The following is a 22172-nucleotide window of genomic DNA, read 5'->3' as shown; positions in this document are numbered from 1 at the left end:
TTTACTACTTGTTTATCCATTTAATTCTTTTAAAACTCTTCTGAGTAAATGATAAAAAAAGAAAATATCGGTTTGGTTAAATTTATGTATTTATACATTATATGTATTTTTGTCTGTTTCGACGACAATCTACGCAAAATCCAGGCACGATTCTAGTACGTACCATCTTGGAATACTTAGACTTAAAAGTTAAAGCAGATTATTCTAGCACTTATAACCTTTTACTTTCGCTAAATTCCCCTTCATTAAAAAAATAACTTTTTACTTTTTCGACACCTGTATCATTTACCATTTTAACTCTTCCAACTCTGCAGTTTTATATCGAAGAAGAGTTCAGAATGACCATAGATAAATTTTTAAGCCTTGGATCACAAACATTTGCAATTTCATAGTACTAAAGAATCTTTCATCTAACGTAAATAACACGTTTGGTTACTATATTTTTTAATTAAACAACACGTGAAATTATTACCTAAATATAAAGTGTGCAATATCATATCACGAAACTAAAGATGTAAAGAACATTACAAATCCATAAAATTCCTATGAGAGATTACAAATAGCCGTTTCAATTACTCCAGCTACAAAAATCCATCTAAAGTAGAAACTATTTTCGAGCAGAGTCGCGTCAAATAGAAGGTACGAGGGAAAGGTACGAGGGAAAGGTACGAGAGGCAGAGATACACCGATACGTCGAAAGATCGCGTCCAGCCGATCCGAGACGGGCGCACGACTTCATAAAAGGATACAATGCGACCTACGAGAAGGAAAAAGTTGGGTGAATGGAGGGGAGACAAAAGGGAAAGAAAAAGAAACAAAAAGCTTCGCGGGGCCAGAAAGAAAAGATGGAAGGGTCAGGAGAAGAGAAAGCAGCGCGCCGTGGGGATCACCCGCAGGGACGAATAATGCCCGGCAAAATGCGGTGGGCCACCCCTTGCCACGCTTTTTAAAAGCGCGCGAGATCGACCGACCCGGACGACCGATCTCCACCAGTTTAGAGGGGAAGCGAAGGGCGGGGAACGGTCAAGATTTCAGTTTAAGTGCCCAGAGGTAACCCGCAGCCGTCAAATGTGGGCGGACGCGGCGGGCGTTTCACCTGCTGTCAGGGTGAAATTTCCCCTGTAGCCCTTGGGTTTCACCGATTCTTTCGAAATTCTCTTTCTCACTCTCCATTTGCTGCCTGCGTCAGATGTACCGGTTAAGAGCTCGAAACTCGTAGTATTTTCCCTCAGCTACTAAGCTGATCTCGTGACAATGAATATAAGTACGAGTATGTATTTACTTGCAATAGCCTGGCATAATGTGTAAAGTTGATAAAGAAAATATTGTGGAGACACGAAGGATAGAACTGAATTTTCTCGCTAACGATTCTATTAGATCTGTAATATGGATTTAAAGGTTTTGAGAGAATTGGTACGCTGAGAATCATTGTGGTATAAGACACGCTGGTGTTGTTGGCATTAGTTGTAGGAAAAATAATTATCTAACTGTATCTGTTTTGTAGAATATATACCAGGAAAAGTATATAAAGTAGTTGTGTCAATTTATATCAATGTAAATTCTCCAAGTAAGATTGACTGGGATGGATAATTCAATTACCATCTAATCTCATAGTCAGAGTTCATAACTAGAATAATTGAATTACTTATTCGAAAGATTTTATTGATTTTTAAGATCATCGATACCTATTTTAAAGTCCCACGTGCTAGACACCAATTGAGCGTTTCTTCTTAACAGTCCACTTATTATATTTAACGTAGTCATTCTACTGATCATAATACAGCTATAAAAATACTTTCTTCAAGCTATTTTAATCTAGAAAAAACAATAAGAAACTCAGCGATGATGATACGTGACCTGGCAATCCGCGAAACTTGTGACGTCATCGAAGCGACGCGATCTGTTTTTTTCACTGAACGATGATTAATGATACACCCACGATTCAGCGGGCAGTGCCGTGTCATCGGATCCTCGAGGATCAGCCCAAACAACTCTATTCATCGCGTTTCGCCAAACTGTAAACTACTTGCTGGGTTATAAATGGAAGTTTAACGATCGCCAGCGGGGCTGCTTACGATGTACCCGCGACTCCTGTCAAAAAGTCGTCGTTAGAAATTGCCGACTGCGATCGTCGTGTTATTACGATCGATAATATTTGGAGTCCAGTGATGAGCTTAAGATGAATGGGAAACATTTGTGAAATAGACTGCGAGAACTAATAATTAAGCAATTGTATTCTTTAACGCAAAACTTCTGACTTATAATGTACTACAATAAGTAACACACAAATTACTATAACTAAAATTATGAATGAAAATGAATAGATAGAATCATGGTTCTACATTAAAAATTAGAAATACTACTGTATAATACATGTTTTTAATAATCGTAAAGACCAAAGGCCTGGAACATCATTTTAACGAATTTAGTAGGTCTAGCGTCTACGTTAACGATAAACTCTATGCATTTATGTAACATGAACGCAACACAAAATGTTACATGTATAATTCGTTTGATGAAAGACTGATTAGAAAAACTGCATCTAGCGTTCTACTCGTCGGCTATTATATCCTTCGTTAATTTTAGTTGTTGATGTTAACTGTTGCAGAAGCTACTAGCATTAAGTTCATAAATTATCCTCATACATACATGCGCATATATTGGCATTGCGATTATGTTACTTATTATTATGTTATGATTATGTTATCCTCATACATACATGAGCATATATTGCCATTGCAATTACTGTTACTTATTTTGTTATGTTATACTTGTTACTTATTTTTAACACGATGAGATTTAATTACAGGAAGCTACAAGTAAACATACTAGTGATGATTTTATCTTTTTTTACTATTACTATTATTTTTTACTATATTGCCATTGCAATTATGTTATTTATTTTTAACACGATGAGATGTAATTACAGGAAGCTACGCGTAAATATACTAGTGACGATTTTATCCTTTTTTACTATTACAGCTATTATACCACGTAATAAACCTGATTCTCGAAAACTAATATGCAATAATAAAATCTATAAGTACCAAACGTTATATAACAATTATGTTGTTCCAAAAGTTCTTTATCCTCGGATTGTTTTGTTTCTACATTACGGATCGGATGTACTACATCGTTGTATACTATAGGAAGAGAGAAATGCTATCATGTTTGATTAATAAACAGTGACGTTTCAAGCCTGTGAACACGTCAATGAATTGTCTATTTAATTCCAATATACTGTTGGTAAGTTTTTAAATAAACTACACGAATTTATAATCTGTTGATCTTATAAAATGATAAATATTGCTTTTAGTCATTATTTTAACCACTTGTATATTGTTATTACGAACCTACCCAACTGTCTGCATTACTTACCCATATAGATAAGTGTTACTACATCTATATATATACAAATATATAACAGAAGAGATATATACATCGATGATTCGTGAATATATTGCATAGTATTTTAAACATCATGATAAAAAGTTACAAAAACCATTGAATAACATCGTATACGATCTTAAGACTTATACAAATCCAAAGATTAAAAGTGAGTTCTGTATTCTTCTGAATAAAATGTATCTTTGTTTTTAACAATGGATATAATTTCGATGTACGTCTCATCGAGCTTTTAAAATTAAAATCTTTTACACGATCTTGATGTTGATTTTTATCAAAAGCAGAATAAATCATTTCCGTAACTTAAGCAACATTTTTATTAACTTAATGCATAACGAAAACATAACATCTATTGAATATACTTTTCATACATTTACGGCTATTTTTTCAATTTATATTCCAAACAGAATGGTAAACGCTATCTAAAAACTCCAATATCACCTCCATAGACACGGCAAAAAGCAACAAGATATCTCAATTTGAAGTAACGTTATGGACTGTAAAACTAAAATTATAAAGTATACAAAATTCTTTCCCGCACCCAATATATGTTATTCAACTACCTACATATTTTCTCTTGCCTCGTCGAGTCGATCATAATGAGTCGATTATGACGCGCAATAAACACAAAACAATAATAACAACGACGGTAAAATGGCCGTCACAAAATTCAGCTGTGCAACGAAGGTTCAATAATACCAGTATCCCGCCGTCGAGAAGTTAATAATAATCATAGCTACGAAGCAGAGGATATTTTTCGCGTATGCAAATACGAGTCGGTAGTGCAATTAGAGTCGCAGCTGCAACTGCTCGCGCGGCCGCCTCGTAACTCGTCTGAACATACGTCGCAGCGAGTAACCAACCGAACACGATACCACGATTTCTCCAGGACTTTCTTTAAACGAGGATACTTTGCACCCCGCGTATACGCCTCGGCTAATGTGTTAAGTGGTTGTACGCGCGAGTCAGGCCAGCCAGCGGGAGAGGAAGCGTGCGCTTTTATCATCGATTTAGTTGACTCTGATGAAGCTTGCTCGGACATCGAGAAACACCTCCGAGATTTAGAGACGATTAAGAAGCACCCGACGTGAATCGAGGGTCGTGAGAACGTCGGAGCCCGCGAAACTTCGACCCTTTGAACCCCAGTGACGATCCACCGGCGGCGAGATCGTCGCGATGCATGTAACGTATCGCGGAGTTCGCGCTGGCTCGTTTTTCTCCTCTTTTTCCACCCGCCACCCCCATCGAGCGTAATAACGACGAGCCTCTCGACCACTCTTGAGTGCACTCGCGCGTACGAAGCAAGCAAAACGAACAGTGTACTAGGGAGTGTAATACGTTCCGCTCGTTCTCACATTTTATGCTTCGTTAGCGTGCATTATAGCGCGGCTCGGTTTCGCCATGCAAGCCGACACCGGTTCCAGCAGCACACGGTGGCACCCCCGTGCCCCGTGCACGGACAAAGTGGCGTAAAAACCAACGAAAAATCCTCGATCCCGATCGATATCCTAATAACTTTTCTGGTAATCGCGCGAACCTATCGCGTCGGTTACGTACCACGTATCTACTACCTTCGAGTCCTTACGAGGAAACGAGGCAACATTGAGAGAACACGGTGGAGATTCGAGTTCTCTTTTATACGGTGGATACGCGAGCTGCTCATTTGCACCACGATCCCACGAACGAGGGATAAGGAGAAGGAAAAGGAGAAGCAGAAGGAGAAAGAGAGAAAGGTAGAGTCTACCGTGGCTACGTATCTCCGTATTATTATGATAAAATATTTTTTCGGCCATAAATACACGTCCAGGACGAGAGACCCCCGTGGCGCAGCCCACCCGACGCACATTGCACGTTGCATCGCGCGATAAACGCGCCTCTCGCCTCGCGGCTACACGTGCACTACTCGCGCGTCCATTCGCGCGCGTTATGAATAAGCCTTGACGACGAAACTCGCGACCCTTCTTTCCCTGTTACCCACGTCGAAAAACGACGGCTATTTGCCGCGATAACGCGTTTTAATACTCGCTCGTATATCGGCGCGTACACAACACGTCCGTTTGAGGGTAGTTCTGTAATATTCGCGTTTACGAACGAGGTATTCGGGTGGAATGCCTGCTCTCCCGGTGGGTTGAGGATCAATTGCTGTTTTTTATTTTGTTGGACGATTTAATTGATGGGTCGAGTCGAGATTTTTTCTTTTTCACATTATTTCACATTATAATGGTTAGGTATATTTATTGCTAACGTATTGGTAGAAGTTTTTATTACTTTCATCGATGAGTTTATAGGTTTTCGATTTTGCAAAAATATGGGTGTTTAAAGTAAGAGCGAGATAATTTTTGGTGACGCAAATGAGGTTAATTTTGGTGCTACTACTATAAATACACGGTTTTCGTTGAGGCTTGTGGCTAATAGAGATCGGCGTCGATATATTGGAAATATATATCAATCTCATTTATTTTATTTAAAGACGCGATAAATTTGTTAAAAAAGAGAAGCAAACCGTACTTTGTGTTAAATAATTGCATAGATAAGATGACAAGGATATAGTATTTCTTAATAAAATCCTCGTTTTATATCGATACAATGCAATGGCAGGTATATTTTTTCGTGCATGACCAAATACTTATAAACTCTCAAATATATGTATGTACAATTTGTTAAATATTTTAATTAATTAACCATACGTTATCTACAATATTTGCTACTTCTGTAAATAGTGCCTTATATCACGTAGCTGCATGCCATGATGTTACAAAATTATTCAGAAGTATAAAAATATCTCAGTTACGATCATATTACGATACGAGTGTTTCAAGTTTCCGAGAAATCGGTGCATGAAACGTAGATCGAACGTTCGAGCTCTATGTCGCAACGACGGATCTCATGACCGTCACGTGACAATACCTGAATTTCGATTGTTCCCGGGGCAAAATGATTTATTGCTTCCTCCGACGGTATTTTGCCGAATCAGATAAGAGCTCGCGATTGTGAAGATAAAATCCTCGCTCCTCGAGACGCGGATCTTACTTCGACCGGTTAAATTTCCTTCCCTTATGTTACGAATTTCGATACTCCATAAAACCGATATTTTCTATGTATCGTAAACACGTTTCTTCTAACCGAAGATCGTCGCAAATCTCGTCTGGTTTCAACGCAGTACCAGGCCATTCGGTCCAGGCAAGGATAGCCAGGCCAGGGGTGGAATTAATAATTAATTCACTCGCGTTATTGCTCACTAACACCGTCAGACAACGATCGTTGGATGTGTGCGTACGAAACGTGGCTCGTACGCTGCCGGCCGGTTTATTTAACCAAAGGGTTTACATCAGACGATCGAATCCGTGGCACGGTTGGCCGAGCTCGGGCTGGCCAAACATTCGGCGACTCGTGTTTACACCGCAAGTATTTATGGGCCACGATCCGCCCACGAGAGGAGCACGGTCTCGTTTTCGGAATTCGGAGCATCCCCGCCGAGAACGGATCGAGCACGATCTCTCTCTCTCTCTCTCTCTCTCTCTCTTTCTCTCTCTATCTATCTATCTTTCTACGTTTCTGACCCCCGTGGATAGCTAGGTCTCGTCCGCGGGATGTCCTGGCTTCTAGAACCCCCAGAACCCTGAAATTCGATGCCCCAATGGAAGAAAGTCAAGTAGTAACGTGAAATAACGCGATATCGTTAAATCGCTGTCCCAGATACCTAGGGCAGACGCTAGAAGCCTGACAAAATTGAGGGATGATAATTGCACTGTGCATTCTTAGGCATTTATAGGAAATTTAAAAACAGATCTATAAAATATCCAAAGTAAAGTATGATGTTAGTTACAATATGTAATAGATAAACAATATGATTCCACATAAATATCCGAAATCTAACGATCATAGAATTATTCAGACTGAAACTACATTGATCGCCAGTCAAAAATAACGATAGACTTTTCTCCGAATAGGTTTGATTTCCGCAACAACTTTCGAATTTTTGTACCATACATCTAGGTGAAAATTTGTCTTTTTCAGTAAATCACAAAACTGGATGGGATTTCAGGTTGATACTTTTTCGCGAATCGTAAGTCACCGATGTAAAAGCGGGCAGTGTTTGACAGAATAGAGAGAGAACAGGATGAAAGGGAGGAGATTGGTCGATTTCGAGAGAGAACGGCAATTTGGCTGATGGGGAAAACAGATGAGTTATGTTGGAGATAATAGTTGGAAGATGAATGCTCGGCCGTTTCCAACTATTTGACGCGCGCGTCGACGCTACGCGAATAACGTGTGCGTGTGTGCACCGGCAAAAAAGCCTGGAAAAATGTTTATTTTCACCCGGTAGCCATCTAGGACGGCCGAACAAAATTTCTAACGGCAAAGAAAACAAATCACTCCGAATTCGATCTGTATATTTTGTCGGGTTACGCAAACACCGGGGATCCGCATGCCGGACGCCGCGTTTTCCACCGGAAAAGACGGTTGAATTGTAGGACGATCGTTCGAATGCTGTTCTGCGATCTTCACAATGATTAAATACGATTTTAACGCAAGCAAGTATAGGTACTTAAATAAAATGATGAAAAAATATTTACGGATTATACCTACGTGAAAATTCTATCCCCATTTTATAGTTCTGTATAAAAGTGCCTATCACTAAGTTTTGTTCAGATTACTCAAATTATCCGAACTCAAGCAACTTGAAATTACCATATCGATGTAACTCTCATATATTTATTGAATTTGAAATATTCTTTCAAGTTTTTACTCTCGAGACAAATAAATAAAAAATGTAGAACAAATTGCACTACGTTTGTGTATCGTATTTTTTAGTATTGTCAATTTACTATCTTTGGCTCCAGCATAAGCCTTGATGCACCAAAAGAATCCGAATGATGTCGCATCGCGCTGTCGTCAACCGAATAATATTTAATTATACTATCTCTGTTTGTGGAAAGAAGTTGATAAACGTTAAGAAAAGTTAATTTTAAGCCAAATGATATCGTAATTACGTTTCAAATCATCTTGATAAAATACTCACTGGAATAGACGTCTACTGAATTATTTCTTGATCGGAATTTAATCGCGAAATTAAAAATGAATAAAGATGAATTGTTAATAATTATATCAAATTTAACTTCTAATAATTTAAATGTCTTTAATATAAGTAGATAGTTACATAGGTACAACAAAATATTTCAATATTTAAATCCTAGCGATTTGTAAACTCGTTGTATATTTTCTATGCAATAAAAACACAGCATATGTCACAAATTTAATGATGTTTATACACCTTGAACAATTATATTATTTACTTATAATCTATTACTATAAAGAAATAAAACCATTTTAGTAATCTGTTTAAATTAATATACTAACAATAAATAAACCATTTAATATATCTACGTGTTACATATATAAAGTATTTAGAAATTGGTATGCTACCTTCTGTCCTACACATATCCGGCAGAGCAAACAACTTAAAAAGATGAATTCTCAAAGAAAAGCGTGCAACGAAACGTGATCGTTCTCGATTTCCTCGGTGATATCTTCATGTTCGGCTAATTGATTTGTAAGAAAGATCGTAACGAGCCAAGGAATTCCATCCGCGCGAGAGCAACGCTATACTATACCAATAATTGCAGAGTTTCCCGGCGGGACCCGCGTTCGTACAATTATCCCGGCTCTCTTTCGCCGCGCGAAGATCTATAGGACAGTTGACGCGGTCTCGAAGGCGAAATACAATCGCGCTGGCGGCCAGAGCTCGCAGCCAGCAATTACATACGATTCGCGTAATCGTAAAACGAAATGTTAAGTACGGAACTGTTATTTCCCAGTTGCGAGGCGAAAACGTTGCCGAGTAACGCGGCGTAAATCAACTGCTACGCCGCCGCCTAGACGGAACGACGCGGAGGGAAACTCGAGTGGCCGTGTGCATCCTAATAATTGCTCGTGTCCACGCTGGAAATAATTCACTTCGACTTCACAGATCCCGTTTCTCCGTCTCGTATATCTTACAGATTCTATTGAGTCGATGCGTTTAAGTAACCACCGCATGGAAGATTCCACGCGAACCGATCACTTGTTCAGGGATACAGTTCTTCAATTAAGCCTCGTTTCGATTAGTCGAGTTAGATGAATTCTTACAACTTGATATCCAGCTTGTGTTTATACACGTTAATTGATTTAAAATTTGTCTGAATTCAAGTCATCCCACTTTAAGTAGGACATACTTATGTACTAGAAGATGGATACCTAAAATCGCATTAAAAGGGATGATATCTACATGAAAATGACACTAATAGCACAATAGCAATTATTATTCGTTTCGTATTCAGAAATAATTGAAACAATCTTAAGTTTATACATATATCTCCATTTTGTATTTTCTCCTATAAGATCTTTTCTATGGTCCTGTTACGCCCCAATTACGTCCCAAATCATTCTGTTACAAAATGAACGCAGGAGAGGCATTTAAAAATGATGATAGAAAATGAACGATTCTGGCAAGAATATGAGATAAGTAATTGTCCCGGAAATACTATATAACCTATCATACCGCAATATTGCATCAAATTTCCGTAGGATTAAGAATATTCTGTATATAATAATTCTACGTACAATTTTTAAACGGTTTGTATAGAATATCTAACTAAATGAACCAAAGAACGTCAAGACTTGATGAACCAAGGAGTGTTCAACGAAGATCAACGCTACCGTGACACGATCGGTTCTTGTACCGAAGCGAAAAGGGTCGGCTGGCGGTCAAGATACCAGCTGTATTACGTCACCGGTCACACAGGTGCGCGATCGGCTACCCCTGAAGAAGAAGAAGGTGGCCGAGCAGAAAGAGGAGCTACAAAGAAACGCGACTGCGAGAAGTGTAACGCGAGCGCGAACGAGAAGAACAAGGTACGCGTACCAGAGGGAGCGAGGCGAAGGAAGAAAAATGAAACAAAACGAATGAAGAAAGAACGAAAGAAAGAAGGAGAAGAATAGAAACGACAAGAAGACGAGGACGCGACGTTGGTTGCGAAGAAGGAGGAGAGCAAGCGAGAGAGCGGAAGAGAAGCTTGGAGAACGTAAAAAGACAGAGACCATGGCGCTCCGCCCCAGGTATACGAGCAACATGGCCGCTGAGGGACGGATTGGCGGAGGCCAGCCACGATACCGACGTCGTCGTGACGCCCGCGCTTCACTCACCTCGCCTCAAACTCAACGGTCTTCGTTCCTATCGGCCCCTACGGCACTCCTCCGCTTGAAACGGTCGCCGCCCACCCTACTTTGCTCTCCCCCCTTAGCTGTTCACTCCCTCCCCTTTTATTTCATGCTACGCGTTTCTCCGTCCCCCTTCCTCTCCCTTTTCCTCCCCTTATTCCTCTCCTTTCGTCTTTCACATCGTTACCCCTCTCACTCTACTTGTTTCGTCGAGGCTAGCTGTCTCTTTCCTCTTCGAGATCTCCTTCGTAGGCATTACTCTCTCCACTGTCACCCACGTTGCACGATACGCTACATAGTACACATACGATACACTCATACGCGACTAGCATGCACAGTCAATCGCTCGTCGATGACACGGATAATCGCGTAGGAATACTCCCGACAAGGTTGAAAACCGTCAAGCAAGGACGTTGGTAAGGATTTTTTACGTGTCAGTTAGTTGCTCTTTGCCTCTCTGGAAAAGGTCTAAGATACTCGGCAACGATAACCAGAATCGCGGATAGACCTCATTATCCTGTACGTTAAGGGAACCGTTTGTTGCCAGTTTAGAAACGGAGAACGAACGTACAAGCACAGCTGAATTTCACTCACGGTAACATAGTTACTTTCGAGCAGGTTTGCTTCGATCTCTGACGGAATTACAAATGATAATTGGCCAACTGGCAATTATCAAAGTCGGAGAACGGATCTGGGAAATATCGCAGAGAACGATCATTTTCGTACGGAGATGGTCGCAATTGCATTCCCGCGTAATTGGTTGCCATTCGTTTTTAATAGCGCCGCGCTACGGCGATAGGTCGAAATATAGTACCACGTGCGCGGATGCAAATTCGCCGAACACGATATCGATATGCACATTTATTCTACCATATTATATAACTTTATTTATTCCACAATGTCACGTTCGCTACACGCCACACTGCCTTTAACGAAGCAACATGCATAACCGATGCATATCTACTCTTGCATGGTAATGCAAAGATTATCGGAGAAGTCTATTTGTATGCATTGTTACATTGTTTCGAAATCGCGCGAATATGATCGATTACTTGAAATATTATGTAAAAGTCAAACTCCTGCGATAATATGATAATATTACATTTGAATTATTTCCACAAACGTGGTATTTTACAAATAGGTACATATATACATTATTTTTTACAGATAGGTATATATACATATGCATAGGTTATAGGTATCTATATGGTTATGCATACTATATTCTTAAATCGTCTACTGCACGGTTCCCCTGAAAGCAACCAGAGAAATTAACGCAACCGAAATGATTGACACAGCTGAGTCAGCGATTCGTCACGACACTCAAGCTATCACGATGGAAGAGGGAAGTAACGAAACACTTGTATAATAATTCATTGTATCCAGTAGACAAGATGGCAACGAAAAGTCGTAGCTGTTATTAGAGAAGCATATACACGGTTCGTTAAAGCTGCACGAAAATTTACTATAATTGCAATCTAAGAAACGCCGATTGTTATGGCGTAAGTTAATGGGCTGCGATGATAAATGACCGCGAAACTTAAAGTTATATTGCTAGGGCGACGGAGGAAGTTGAGAAGCTACCTGTTGATTTGAATTTGCTTCTTGATATTTATGCATTACAGGGAAATATTGCACGAGAATGTCTGGTGAGGCGATAACATAACTCTGAACATATTAACGCAATTGCATGCGTTTGAGATATAAGAAAGATCATGCAGGTATGTAATTATATGTAATTAAATAATAAACTGATTAGACGAACCTATCTCCTCAGAAATTGATTGAATTTGAAGTATGACGGTTAGAAGTACTTTCCAATTGATTCTAGCGCTGATCTGAAAATAGAAATAAGTACATCGTAATAAGGAATTGTATTGCAAAAAATGATAACAGAAAAGTGATTAACTAGATTGTTTACTGTGCTCGTTGTATAGTAAAAACTGAATTATGATTTATAACACGACAACAAGACGAAAACGAAATTTTCTTTAAACGTGACAAACCACAAACCGCGAATAACAATTCTTCACTAAAGCTACAACTAGAGTGCAGCACTTTACAGAGAAATTATTGGAGTCATCTGCAGTTACTGTATTTAACTAAACGCTAATTTCAAACAAAAGATTGTAGGAATAGGGTGTTAAAGTCTTGTAATATTTTATGTACACTAATAATTAATATTATAAAAATGTTACAAAAAATATTATAAAAAGTATTATAAAAATATAGCATTAAAAATTAGTCAGAATAAAGTTCTTATTCTGTGATATTATATCCACAGAGAAATTCCGCCACATGTTCTGTAACACCGACCATTTAGAGGTTTTATTACGCCCTCTACAGTTTATAACGTTATGTCGAATGTAGTTAGTTCGTTTGACGCACTTCGTTTACTTATACAAAATTTTAATGAAATAAACATTTGGTGATTAAATTTACTTCTCTGGACGTGAACTATTATGATATGAAGAAGAAATTATAAATAGCAAGGAGAATAAGTACGCTTTTATCATATGAACTTCAATTATATGAATTACGTATTTATCCCACGATAAATTCAAATAAATGTAATTCTACTGTATACTCAATTCGAACGTGAAAATTGGTAAAATTTAAAACAAAGTCAAGGTACTGAAGAAGTGGATATAACATAAAGTACTTTCTCGTATTCAACGATTTACAGAGATTTGGTATTAATTTATAACAGTTAAGTCATTAATTTATAACATCCAAGTAAATTTGAGCATTTAATGGAGTACAATTACTTTTTATTATAGATTTTGCATAACCTTCACTTCCACCATAGGATACGATATTTGAGGGACGATCTTTTCTGAACAGAGATAACATTAATGACGATATCTTTCGCGTCTAATGATGAGTTGCATGTAACTTTTATTCTTCCAGTCACCCAATCATGTCGTAAGGCGAATAGTCCGAATCGACACGGGTGATTGGTTAGATAACGTAAATCTTTTACCTGCGAGTAATAATATTTTATGCTTTATTTATCAATTCAGGATAGAGTTAATCGCTAATAAAACAATGGTCGCTAGCCACCGTCAGTTGATTTCAGGAAAATGTTACGTTAATTAGAATGTAAAAGTTGTATGTCAGACTCGAATGTTGGAGACGTTTCGGAACCTCTCCCTAGTGTAAGCTTTTCGCATCCGGAGGATATGTCTGAGAACTGAAGGATGATTGTGTTGGTTTACTCGATTCTTGCCATTTTTCCAAATCTAGTGTTAGGTAGACAGGTAGCATACCTTCTGGTGTGAGTGTTAATTATAAATGGGTAGGATCAGGACAAATCAGACAGTCTCCGATCGGGTAGGCGCGTTATAGCGTGTCCAACCTGTCTTTGGAATTCAAATTTAAGAAACCGACCGTAAAACTGGCACGAGTAGAAAATACAACTTGTCTCTAGTTTTACTTATCGATTAATTAAATTCATTATTACGGTCGTGGTCACAAGATGGCTTTCAAAACGAACTTGTGATTTTATAATTATGTATGGGCATTATAATTGTTTGCACGTACGTATGTAAGACAATGGTTAACCATGGTTCCTTTTTTCTTTTTTTTTTTTTTTTGTAATTAGAGATTTTCGGGACTAAATTTAGAAGAGACCCGACAAATTTAATGCAATGAAATGATAGTTGTGTTTGTTTTAGTGTTACGAATAACGAGATATCGCGATTGTTTTTAGAACTTTTTGATTATTAGTTGCCAGAACTTATTTCCTTATAATTTTTCCCTAAATAAATAATAAATAAATAAGTAATTTTTCTGTTTTCTTATATTTAAAGTTAATATTTGACAAAATTTATATCATTTTGATTAAGATTGAGATAAAATCAAAATACTCATTTTTAATTGACTTAATAGATCATTAAATCAATTCCTTCGCATGTGCTAAAAAGATGGTAATGGCAAATTGCTTGATCCTGACAGAAGTATTTAGAACATGTTTTGCAAACAATATATATATATTATATCACTTTTGCATACTTTTTTACAAGATTTCTATAAAAATCAAATACATATTGACTAACTTGTTTACATTTTTCCATTGCTTCCAAAAATTCTGTCTCCGTAAAACTACCAACAGTATTACAACATATAACATCTTTATTCATACTATCAAATGCAAATGTAAATTCTGCTCTAGCTTCCTAAAATGGATAGATAATTCGTTAAATATCTCAATTTTTCCCTTAAAGTATATAAATATTCCTTTAAATACCTGTAATTGAGTAGTATCAGGATCTAGTACAATATTTTCAGTGCCTTCCTGTATCATACAATTCACTGCTGCAATAGTAAATTTCATTGGAATACCAGCATTAATAAGTGCCAAGCATGCTGCATTTATTGTACAGGCTAATATCTAAAATTTATTCATATTTATTAATATATAGTATAAGTGATTTTATACTAGGAATGTAAAGATCATACCCCACCAGAATCTTCTAATTCTTGTATATTAATGCATATAGCAGTTGCTGGATGAAAAGTAACAATTATTGCAGCTTCACAAGTTTCTTTGATATACATTTCTGTCATTCTGTCATCCACCTCTTGAAAAATTAATAATGTATTAATATCATTATGTTGTTGAGCAATTGAATCAGCTTTAATTCAATAAATAAAAATTTTGTTTCACTTACTTGCTGGACCTTTGATAGGACTGTATGATACTTCGACCGATGCTTTATCATAAATCATTTTTTGTGGTTTTGCTTCTATCGGCCCATATATACCAGCAACTACAGCAGTATTTCCTAAAATACATAAAATGTTATTAATAAATAATGATAGTGATAATTAAGGTTAACCTACCTTGCATTAGCATTGCCGATCCATCAGGCATTGAAAGTTGGTTTAATTCACAATTCATTGGTCGTAATCTAAATTCACCTTCCGGCGTTTCTTCAGACATGTCCGCTTCTTACAATTAAAAAGCATATGTTGTTTAATTATACTTGGCGGGAAATTCGTGGTTTAGAGGTTATGATACGATATAGAATAATATATATATATATATATAGCACGTGTTACAGTAATTCGAATTAAACGTTTAGGAAACAAAATTCCCTAGGAAGGAATTCCTATTTTACCGATTGAAAACTGATCTACAAGAAATGTTTTTTACTTTAATTCTTAAAAAATGCTGTACACCACTAAAATATACAAATTACCATAATTATAATTTTTAATACTTATATTGAACCATTTTCCAAACATTTTTTGATAGATATAAACTTTTAAAGATCATGTATCTTTTCAATTAATTTTTAAATACTAAACTTAATTATAATATATATAATATATAGTATCATAGTTTTTCATATGCAGTATTCACATGAAGTGTTCAACATTAGAATATTATTTTCTTACATAGACTGATTTAAATAGTAAGAAATCTTATTCTCTCTCTCAAGATAAGTCAATTATAAGGGTACCAACAGTCGATTTCGTCTGTTTTACCAGTAAATCTAGATCCCTTTAGATCCAAACCTTACTGATAACGTAGTTATCCAAATTGCTCATCTTCTTAATCTTCCTCTTCTTCTTCCTCCTCTTCTTCTTCAACTCCTTCTTCCTCTTCCTCTCCTGCAAGAACAATTACTTTTTTGCATAACGCGAGAAAAATAAAATCTTCTCAACCCAATTATACTATTAATTTCATTGATTTTACCCATCGGTATAACTGGCGGAGGTGGCATCTGAGAAATTCTGTAAGCTTCTTCTTGTTCGAAGGTGGGATCTTGTATTTCCATAATCTCGGGACCGATTATGTACTGATCTTGCACAGGTGGCATGGACGGTGGACTGTAATTGTACGTGATGTATTTGTGACCCCAGCCGATGTACACGTTAGCGAAACGCCTGTGGAGAGATACCATTAAAGTAACATTAGCGTAATTTCTCGCGCATTAATTTTCCTTTAACGCGCCATAATTCCTCTTTTCCCGGTTGATTCGCCCCATGATAAAACCGTACCCCTCGTGGCCAAGCTTGGCGTGCTGTTTCTTCGATATCCCAAGGGGAATTTATATTCGTCGGCGACATAAATATCAAAGATACGTCTGCTTAATGGAAAATCATTATTGAGTAGGGGCTAGAGTGCACGCACCTTCCACAGGCGAACGCGAATGCGCCAGGCCAAATATTTGATCTAATTAACGCAACTGCCTGGTCAAGTTGGACGTGAGAAGATTGCAAGACTCTCCACGGTATTATCGAATCCACGATAGCGTCTTCCGATAGCGGTGTCAAAAGTGGTGGACCAACCTCTGCCTCGGGTCCAGCTCTTGTCTCCTCCTCCTCTTCTTCACCCACTTCCTCTTCCTCTCCAATTTCCTAATTTCATGATAAGTAGTCCATAATAGATATTTTCTATGTAGATATTTTCTACATAGATATATGCTAAGTAGATTACATTCTGTAGTACTCTATATACATATTGTCCTTTTTTCAAGTTAATCTTTTAGCTTCCAATGTTAGATCGGTGCAATATTCATTTTAAAAATAAAATTTTGTTCTCGATTAATTTTATCTAAACTTTTTCGGTAAGATTCTTTTGTTTCGACCATAACGAAGTATATTTGATCGTTTTAGAAGTTTCGTTTATTCTTTACAAACTTGTGTTTCTGTTCTTATTATTATAAGAATGACTAACTTCTTCTTGTGCTGCCTTTGGATTCCACCATACGACGCGGCCTTGTTTCAAAAGATACGGTGCATGATGACACCAGTTCGACATGGAAGGGTCTATTAAATCCTTAATAGGCAAAGGATCGTAATGTACGTTCTCTGACAATTCTCCGCCTATACATGCAATGAATGGTATTTAAAGAATATTAGAAAAGTAGAATAAAGTTAGAATAAAGTAGAAAAATTCCTCTTTTATGATTAATAAAACGAGTCTTATATAAAACAGTAACGAGCGTTGCGAATAATTTATAGTACCGATCTTTCTTCTTCGAATTTTCTTCCAGATAAACACGAAACGTTATATACCTTCCTCTACTTCCTCCATCAACTCTTCCTCCTCGTCTCCGGCGCCAAAAGTGAAAAATCCAATCGGCGAAACTTGGGTGGTCGCACTAATCCTGGCTATTTGTGCACGGAGATAATTCTTTTCGGTGCCGGGGAATGGTGGGAAAGTGTGAAACTATAAATCGGAAATATAATCGTGGTTCTTCGATTTTTGATATTTTTCACCTTTCTCTTTCTTTTTTATTTTATTTTTTTGTCTCTGTGGAAAATGAACACGTACCGGCGTTTCCAAATTTCCTGTACAGTAGCGAACAATCTGTCGTGCAATTACTATCTGCTGCGGTGTAACCGGTGGCAGTTCGATCCACTTGTCCAAACCGGGCTCGTTGCATACAAAATACACCTGGAACAAAGTCGACCACCGGGATCACGCTCAGGAAAACACGCCCCGTGTTTTGCGTCGCATATTAATTCGATCGAACGTTGCGCTTTGAATGCTGCTGATGTTTTCCACTCGTACAATGTGATTCCACTTCGATTAATGGAATGTTACGTAATGATATCGTTACGTTTAATCGTTAGTCAGAAACCATGACTCATATTAGATAATTTCATTTTTAATTCTGTGGAAGTTGTGCTCCTAACTTTTTACGATACGTCGTAATTTTGCGTAAAAATTGTACGAATACATGAAAAGCGTTTTATTTTTAAAAAATAACACATGAATTACAATTTCCATAAGTTTCATAAAGCTCAATCTAATTCGCGTGTAACAATTAACTTCTATCTCTTTTTTCGGTAAAAAAATTTTGCTGTCTTTATTGTTCCTACATTAAAGATATTCGTGAAGTATACCTTGGTATTCGCACCAGTTCCGATTCTCTCCGACGGTACTTCCGTTGGTGGTACCCACGAATGAGTAGGTAGAGGCGGAAAGACGAGCTTCAAACCTTCCGGTTCTTTTTCTTCCGTTGCTTCAGCTACTCCCTCAGTTTCCTCCGTCGCTTCTCTTTCCATGTTTTCAGCAGCTTCTCTCTCTGCTATAGCCATTTCTTCCGCTCTGGTTCGCTCCTCTTCACGCCTCTGTTTCTCCTCCTCCGCCATTCTCTGCAGACGCGTGGACGATATTCAGAAAGTGCTTTGCTCTCTCTCTTTCTAAAATGAATTTACTCTATCGTGTTGGCTTACAATGTTTCGTGATTCAAGCAAATAATATCAAGATAGACAGTACTTGGATTTATTTCATTGTGAAAAATGAAAGTTTTGTTTCCAAGTCATTCTTTTACCTCTAATCTTCTGTTCAATTCCTCTGTTTGCAAGTCTGCTTCTACCACGTAATAATTTTTTGGACTCCCAAGTACCTTTCCCCAAAATCTATCATGTGAAATTATTAATTTAAGAATATTGTTTAAAAATTTATTCAGAATCTTTGTCCAAAATATATCGCATAAAATTAAATTATTAAGGATTTTTATCCGAAATCTATCGCGCGAATTTATTAATTTTCGAACATTTCTTTTACGATAATAAAATTTCTCGGTATTTACCTGACATTTTCTATAGGAGACTCGGCCATGAGTTTTCGTATAGACAAATTAAGCAATACCATTTGTCCCCGTGGCAACCCCACGCCAGTCTGTTCGAAATAAAATAGAAGATCCAACATGTTGGGTATTTTATTCTTTATATCCCCTTCTTCCTCTTCCTCTTCTGTCTCGAGTTTTTCTCCCTTGTCTTCGTAGATACTCTGAACATTCTAGAATTGCAGTAAGACGCTCAAAGTATCCGTCTATATAACGACCAACTTTTCCTCGCGATTCACGTTACTATTTTATACGACAGTTAAATCAAAGATCCCGGTTTAATCGTTAATTGCCTACTGTCCGTACCTTGAACAGCTTGATGATCTCTTTCGCATCCTCATACTGCGCCGGTGCAACGTATACGTCTCGTAGATGATTGGACTGAGTCTTGAATCTCTCCTCCTTGACTTTTCTGCTGAATTCCTCGAAAATATCCACCGCGTTCTTTGGCCTCTCGGCGAGTATCTTCGCTAAAACTTCCGTCAAGTGATCGTACCTAAGAATCGTTCAGAATCGAAAATAATATCTAAGGAAATTTTTACTATTACAATACTTTGTATTTGTAGAGATAATGTGATCGACTCCGATCGTCACTATTAATTAATTATAGGTTGAGCAATGAAACAGTCGAGTCTTTATTTTATTAAACACTTCTTTTATATTATAATATCGAGTCACATTCATGTTACAGATTTGGTATTGATTCAATAAAGGAAGATTATATGTCTAACAAAGGTTAATTTAAATTCCAACCTTATTAGCAATTTTTGCAGATTGGGAATTACTAATTAAAAATTGTCTGTGTGTAATCTTTTCATATACTATCGTAACATGATATGGTAACAATTACTAGTTGAAGTTGCCTTAAGTAGTTTCCAGAAGATCGTAAAGCAAACTTATTAATAATAAATCGACCACTAAAATAGTTGATTATATTCAAAAGCGAGTAGTAGTCAAAGATAATATTTTTGATTTGATAACCTCGATAAGATTTCCTCGAAGCGTCTCGCTATTCCTAAGAAGCTGATATGTAATTATTATTAAATTCTAACTTCATAAGGGATGCTAGGAGATGTCTGTACATTTCGTTTCTGTTTACAACGAGTATAATTCCAAATATACAATGATATAGTGACCAATGATATACATACGTTCAAAAGTTTGGTACGCTGTCAGCCTTTTACATTAAATTAACCTTTTCATACATTCTATCGAGAAATAAGAACATCGTGATCATAACTGTCACTTTGAAATATAATCAATTACAATTCCTAACAAGTTTCAAACTTTTCTTTCTCAGAAATTTCGATATTCCATAGTCATTCTATATCTAGAAACACATCCCAATTTTCTTTTAAGTTTAATCAATTGATCCCACAAGAAGTTAATTCCTCTTTCTTTTTCAAATTTTCTACGTTCAACGATTCACCGATCCACCGATTAAATTCGGTGGAGCAAGTCGCGTTTCAAATTCATGAACTCACAAGCTATCACCTGACTCCGGACTGTGTTTTTGAAGAAACTTTTTAGCACGCCGTATATCATGTTCCACGCAGGGAACATCGTCGGGCGGTACTTCTTCGATGTTATAGCTGTACGCCATCTTAAACATCGATTTATTTTCTCCGCCAACGCATTTCTGTACGATTCTACTCTTGTTTTCGATGCAAACTACGCGAAATGTATCTAATTTTTATCGTACACTAAAACGTAACCGTTTTATACATTTGATGTCATCGTTTTGTAACACGCGTATATCGCGGTGTCAGACAATGGCGATTCTCTCTTTTTTTCTGTCGCCTTCGTTTATTTTCAGCGTATAATCAGTGTCGTTCATCCGCTCCACGGACGCTTTAGGTTACTCGCGGCTACAGTTTCGAAAGCGTTATCTAATGACCCAATTATATTAACGAACCGAAAACGTTGTTAATCAGAATGAAATTAATTAAACCTGCAGATAAATGTTACTCCGCTGATTTTTCGCTGATACCTGTTTCTGGAAATAATGAGGTTATTCACAATGGAGATTCATCGTGAACATATTCATTTGTATCAAAATGAGTTACCTTTTGGCTAGATATATGTATTGTCAGATTTAAATTATTGAACTTTGTGTTTATACGACTGAAGTTATTTAACCTGAAATTAAGCTGGGATTTAAACAATCTGATTTCTGATGGCTGAGTAGTGGAAAATAGATGTATTTAGATAGAAATATATTTAGATAGAAAATAGATGATAGACTCGGTTTAAATTACACGCAGAAGATATGGTTTTATATTTCTGACGTAGAGTGCAATGCATTTTTTATGATTTATGTATACGATGTCGATCTGAATGCGAGTAATAAATTAAATATACGTTATGAAATTAAAACAAAGACTTTTGTAATAATTCAGGTAAATCACAAATTAGAAGTTTTACTATATCGATATAAATTTTATACGATAATGATTTAATAGTGAGTATATAACATCGGAGATAATCAAAATCCAATCAACAATGAACAAGCTAATGGCGCAGTACAGTGAGAGACGCGAGAATGAATTATGTCGCGCATATGAATGACCATCTATCTTAATGAAATTAAATCGCACGCGCCGCTTTCTATCAGGCTGCATCCTGGAGCACGGTTTATCGTCTATCGTCTGCCCTAAATAGAAACGTTGCTTCTCGAGGTCACTAGCTGCTTCCTTTGACGCCCATCCCTAGTGCTGTGTAACAGGACACGTGTCCTGCCATTGGAAAAAGTGACCTAACAGAGCGATAACCGACGAAACAGCTCGATTTAGAATATCTTCGGATAAATACCTTTTGGAAATAATAAAAATAACGAAAACGAAGGAATCATCGCCGTGATATTTTAGGTAATACGTAACCGTACAATTTGAATTTACCGATATTCCAATTATCCGATCGTTATGATCCGAATTGAAACTAAGATTACACCAATAGAGAGATAAACTTCGCAAGGAA

The 22172-nt window shown here is 37.1% G+C and overlaps 2 protein-coding genes and 1 long non-coding RNA gene across 3 annotated transcripts; 1 reads left to right on the top strand and 2 right to left on the bottom strand.

The window, feature by feature from the left end:
• Positions 1–10396: 10396 nt before the first annotated feature.
• Positions 10397–12373, top strand: LOC117236694. Its single transcript, XR_004493895.1, has 2 exons — positions 10397–11021; positions 11773–12373. It is a non-coding gene; the product is annotated as an uncharacterized LOC117236694 (long non-coding RNA).
• Positions 12374–14565: 2192 nt separating this feature from the next.
• Positions 14566–15662, bottom strand: LOC117236664 (exosome complex component RRP46). The gene is made up of 5 exons (XM_033499798.1): positions 15451–15662; positions 15279–15392; positions 15067–15188; positions 14855–14998; positions 14566–14783 (listed from the first exon to the last, which is right to left on the bottom strand). Exons 1-5 carry the CDS (start codon positions 15548–15550, stop codon positions 14601–14603), a joined length of 663 nt encoding a protein of 220 aa, XP_033355689.1. The 5' UTR covers positions 15551–15662; the 3' UTR covers positions 14566–14600.
• A 473-nt stretch (positions 15663–16135) lies between these two features.
• On the bottom strand, positions 16136–20799 carry LOC117236687 (radial spoke head protein 6 homolog A). The gene is made up of 11 exons (XM_033499840.1): positions 20681–20799; positions 19503–19692; positions 19161–19369; positions 18900–18987; positions 18469–18720; positions 17894–18016; positions 17635–17788; positions 17294–17442; positions 16748–16974; positions 16310–16500; positions 16136–16224 (listed from the first exon to the last, which is right to left on the bottom strand). Exons 1-11 carry the CDS (start codon positions 20797–20799, stop codon positions 16166–16168), a joined length of 1761 nt encoding a protein of 586 aa, XP_033355731.1. The 3' UTR covers positions 16136–16165.
• Positions 20800–22172: the final 1373 nt, after the last annotated feature.

The sequence above is a fragment of the Bombus vosnesenskii genome, unplaced genomic scaffold (assembly GCF_011952255.1).
Source record: "Bombus vosnesenskii isolate JDL3184/JDL3185 unplaced genomic scaffold, Bvos_JDL3184-5_v1.1 scf7180000013351, whole genome shotgun sequence".
NCBI classification, from domain to species: Eukaryota; Metazoa; Arthropoda; class Insecta; order Hymenoptera; family Apidae; genus Bombus; species Bombus vosnesenskii.
This window is presented reverse-complemented; position numbering and strand designations above follow the sequence as displayed.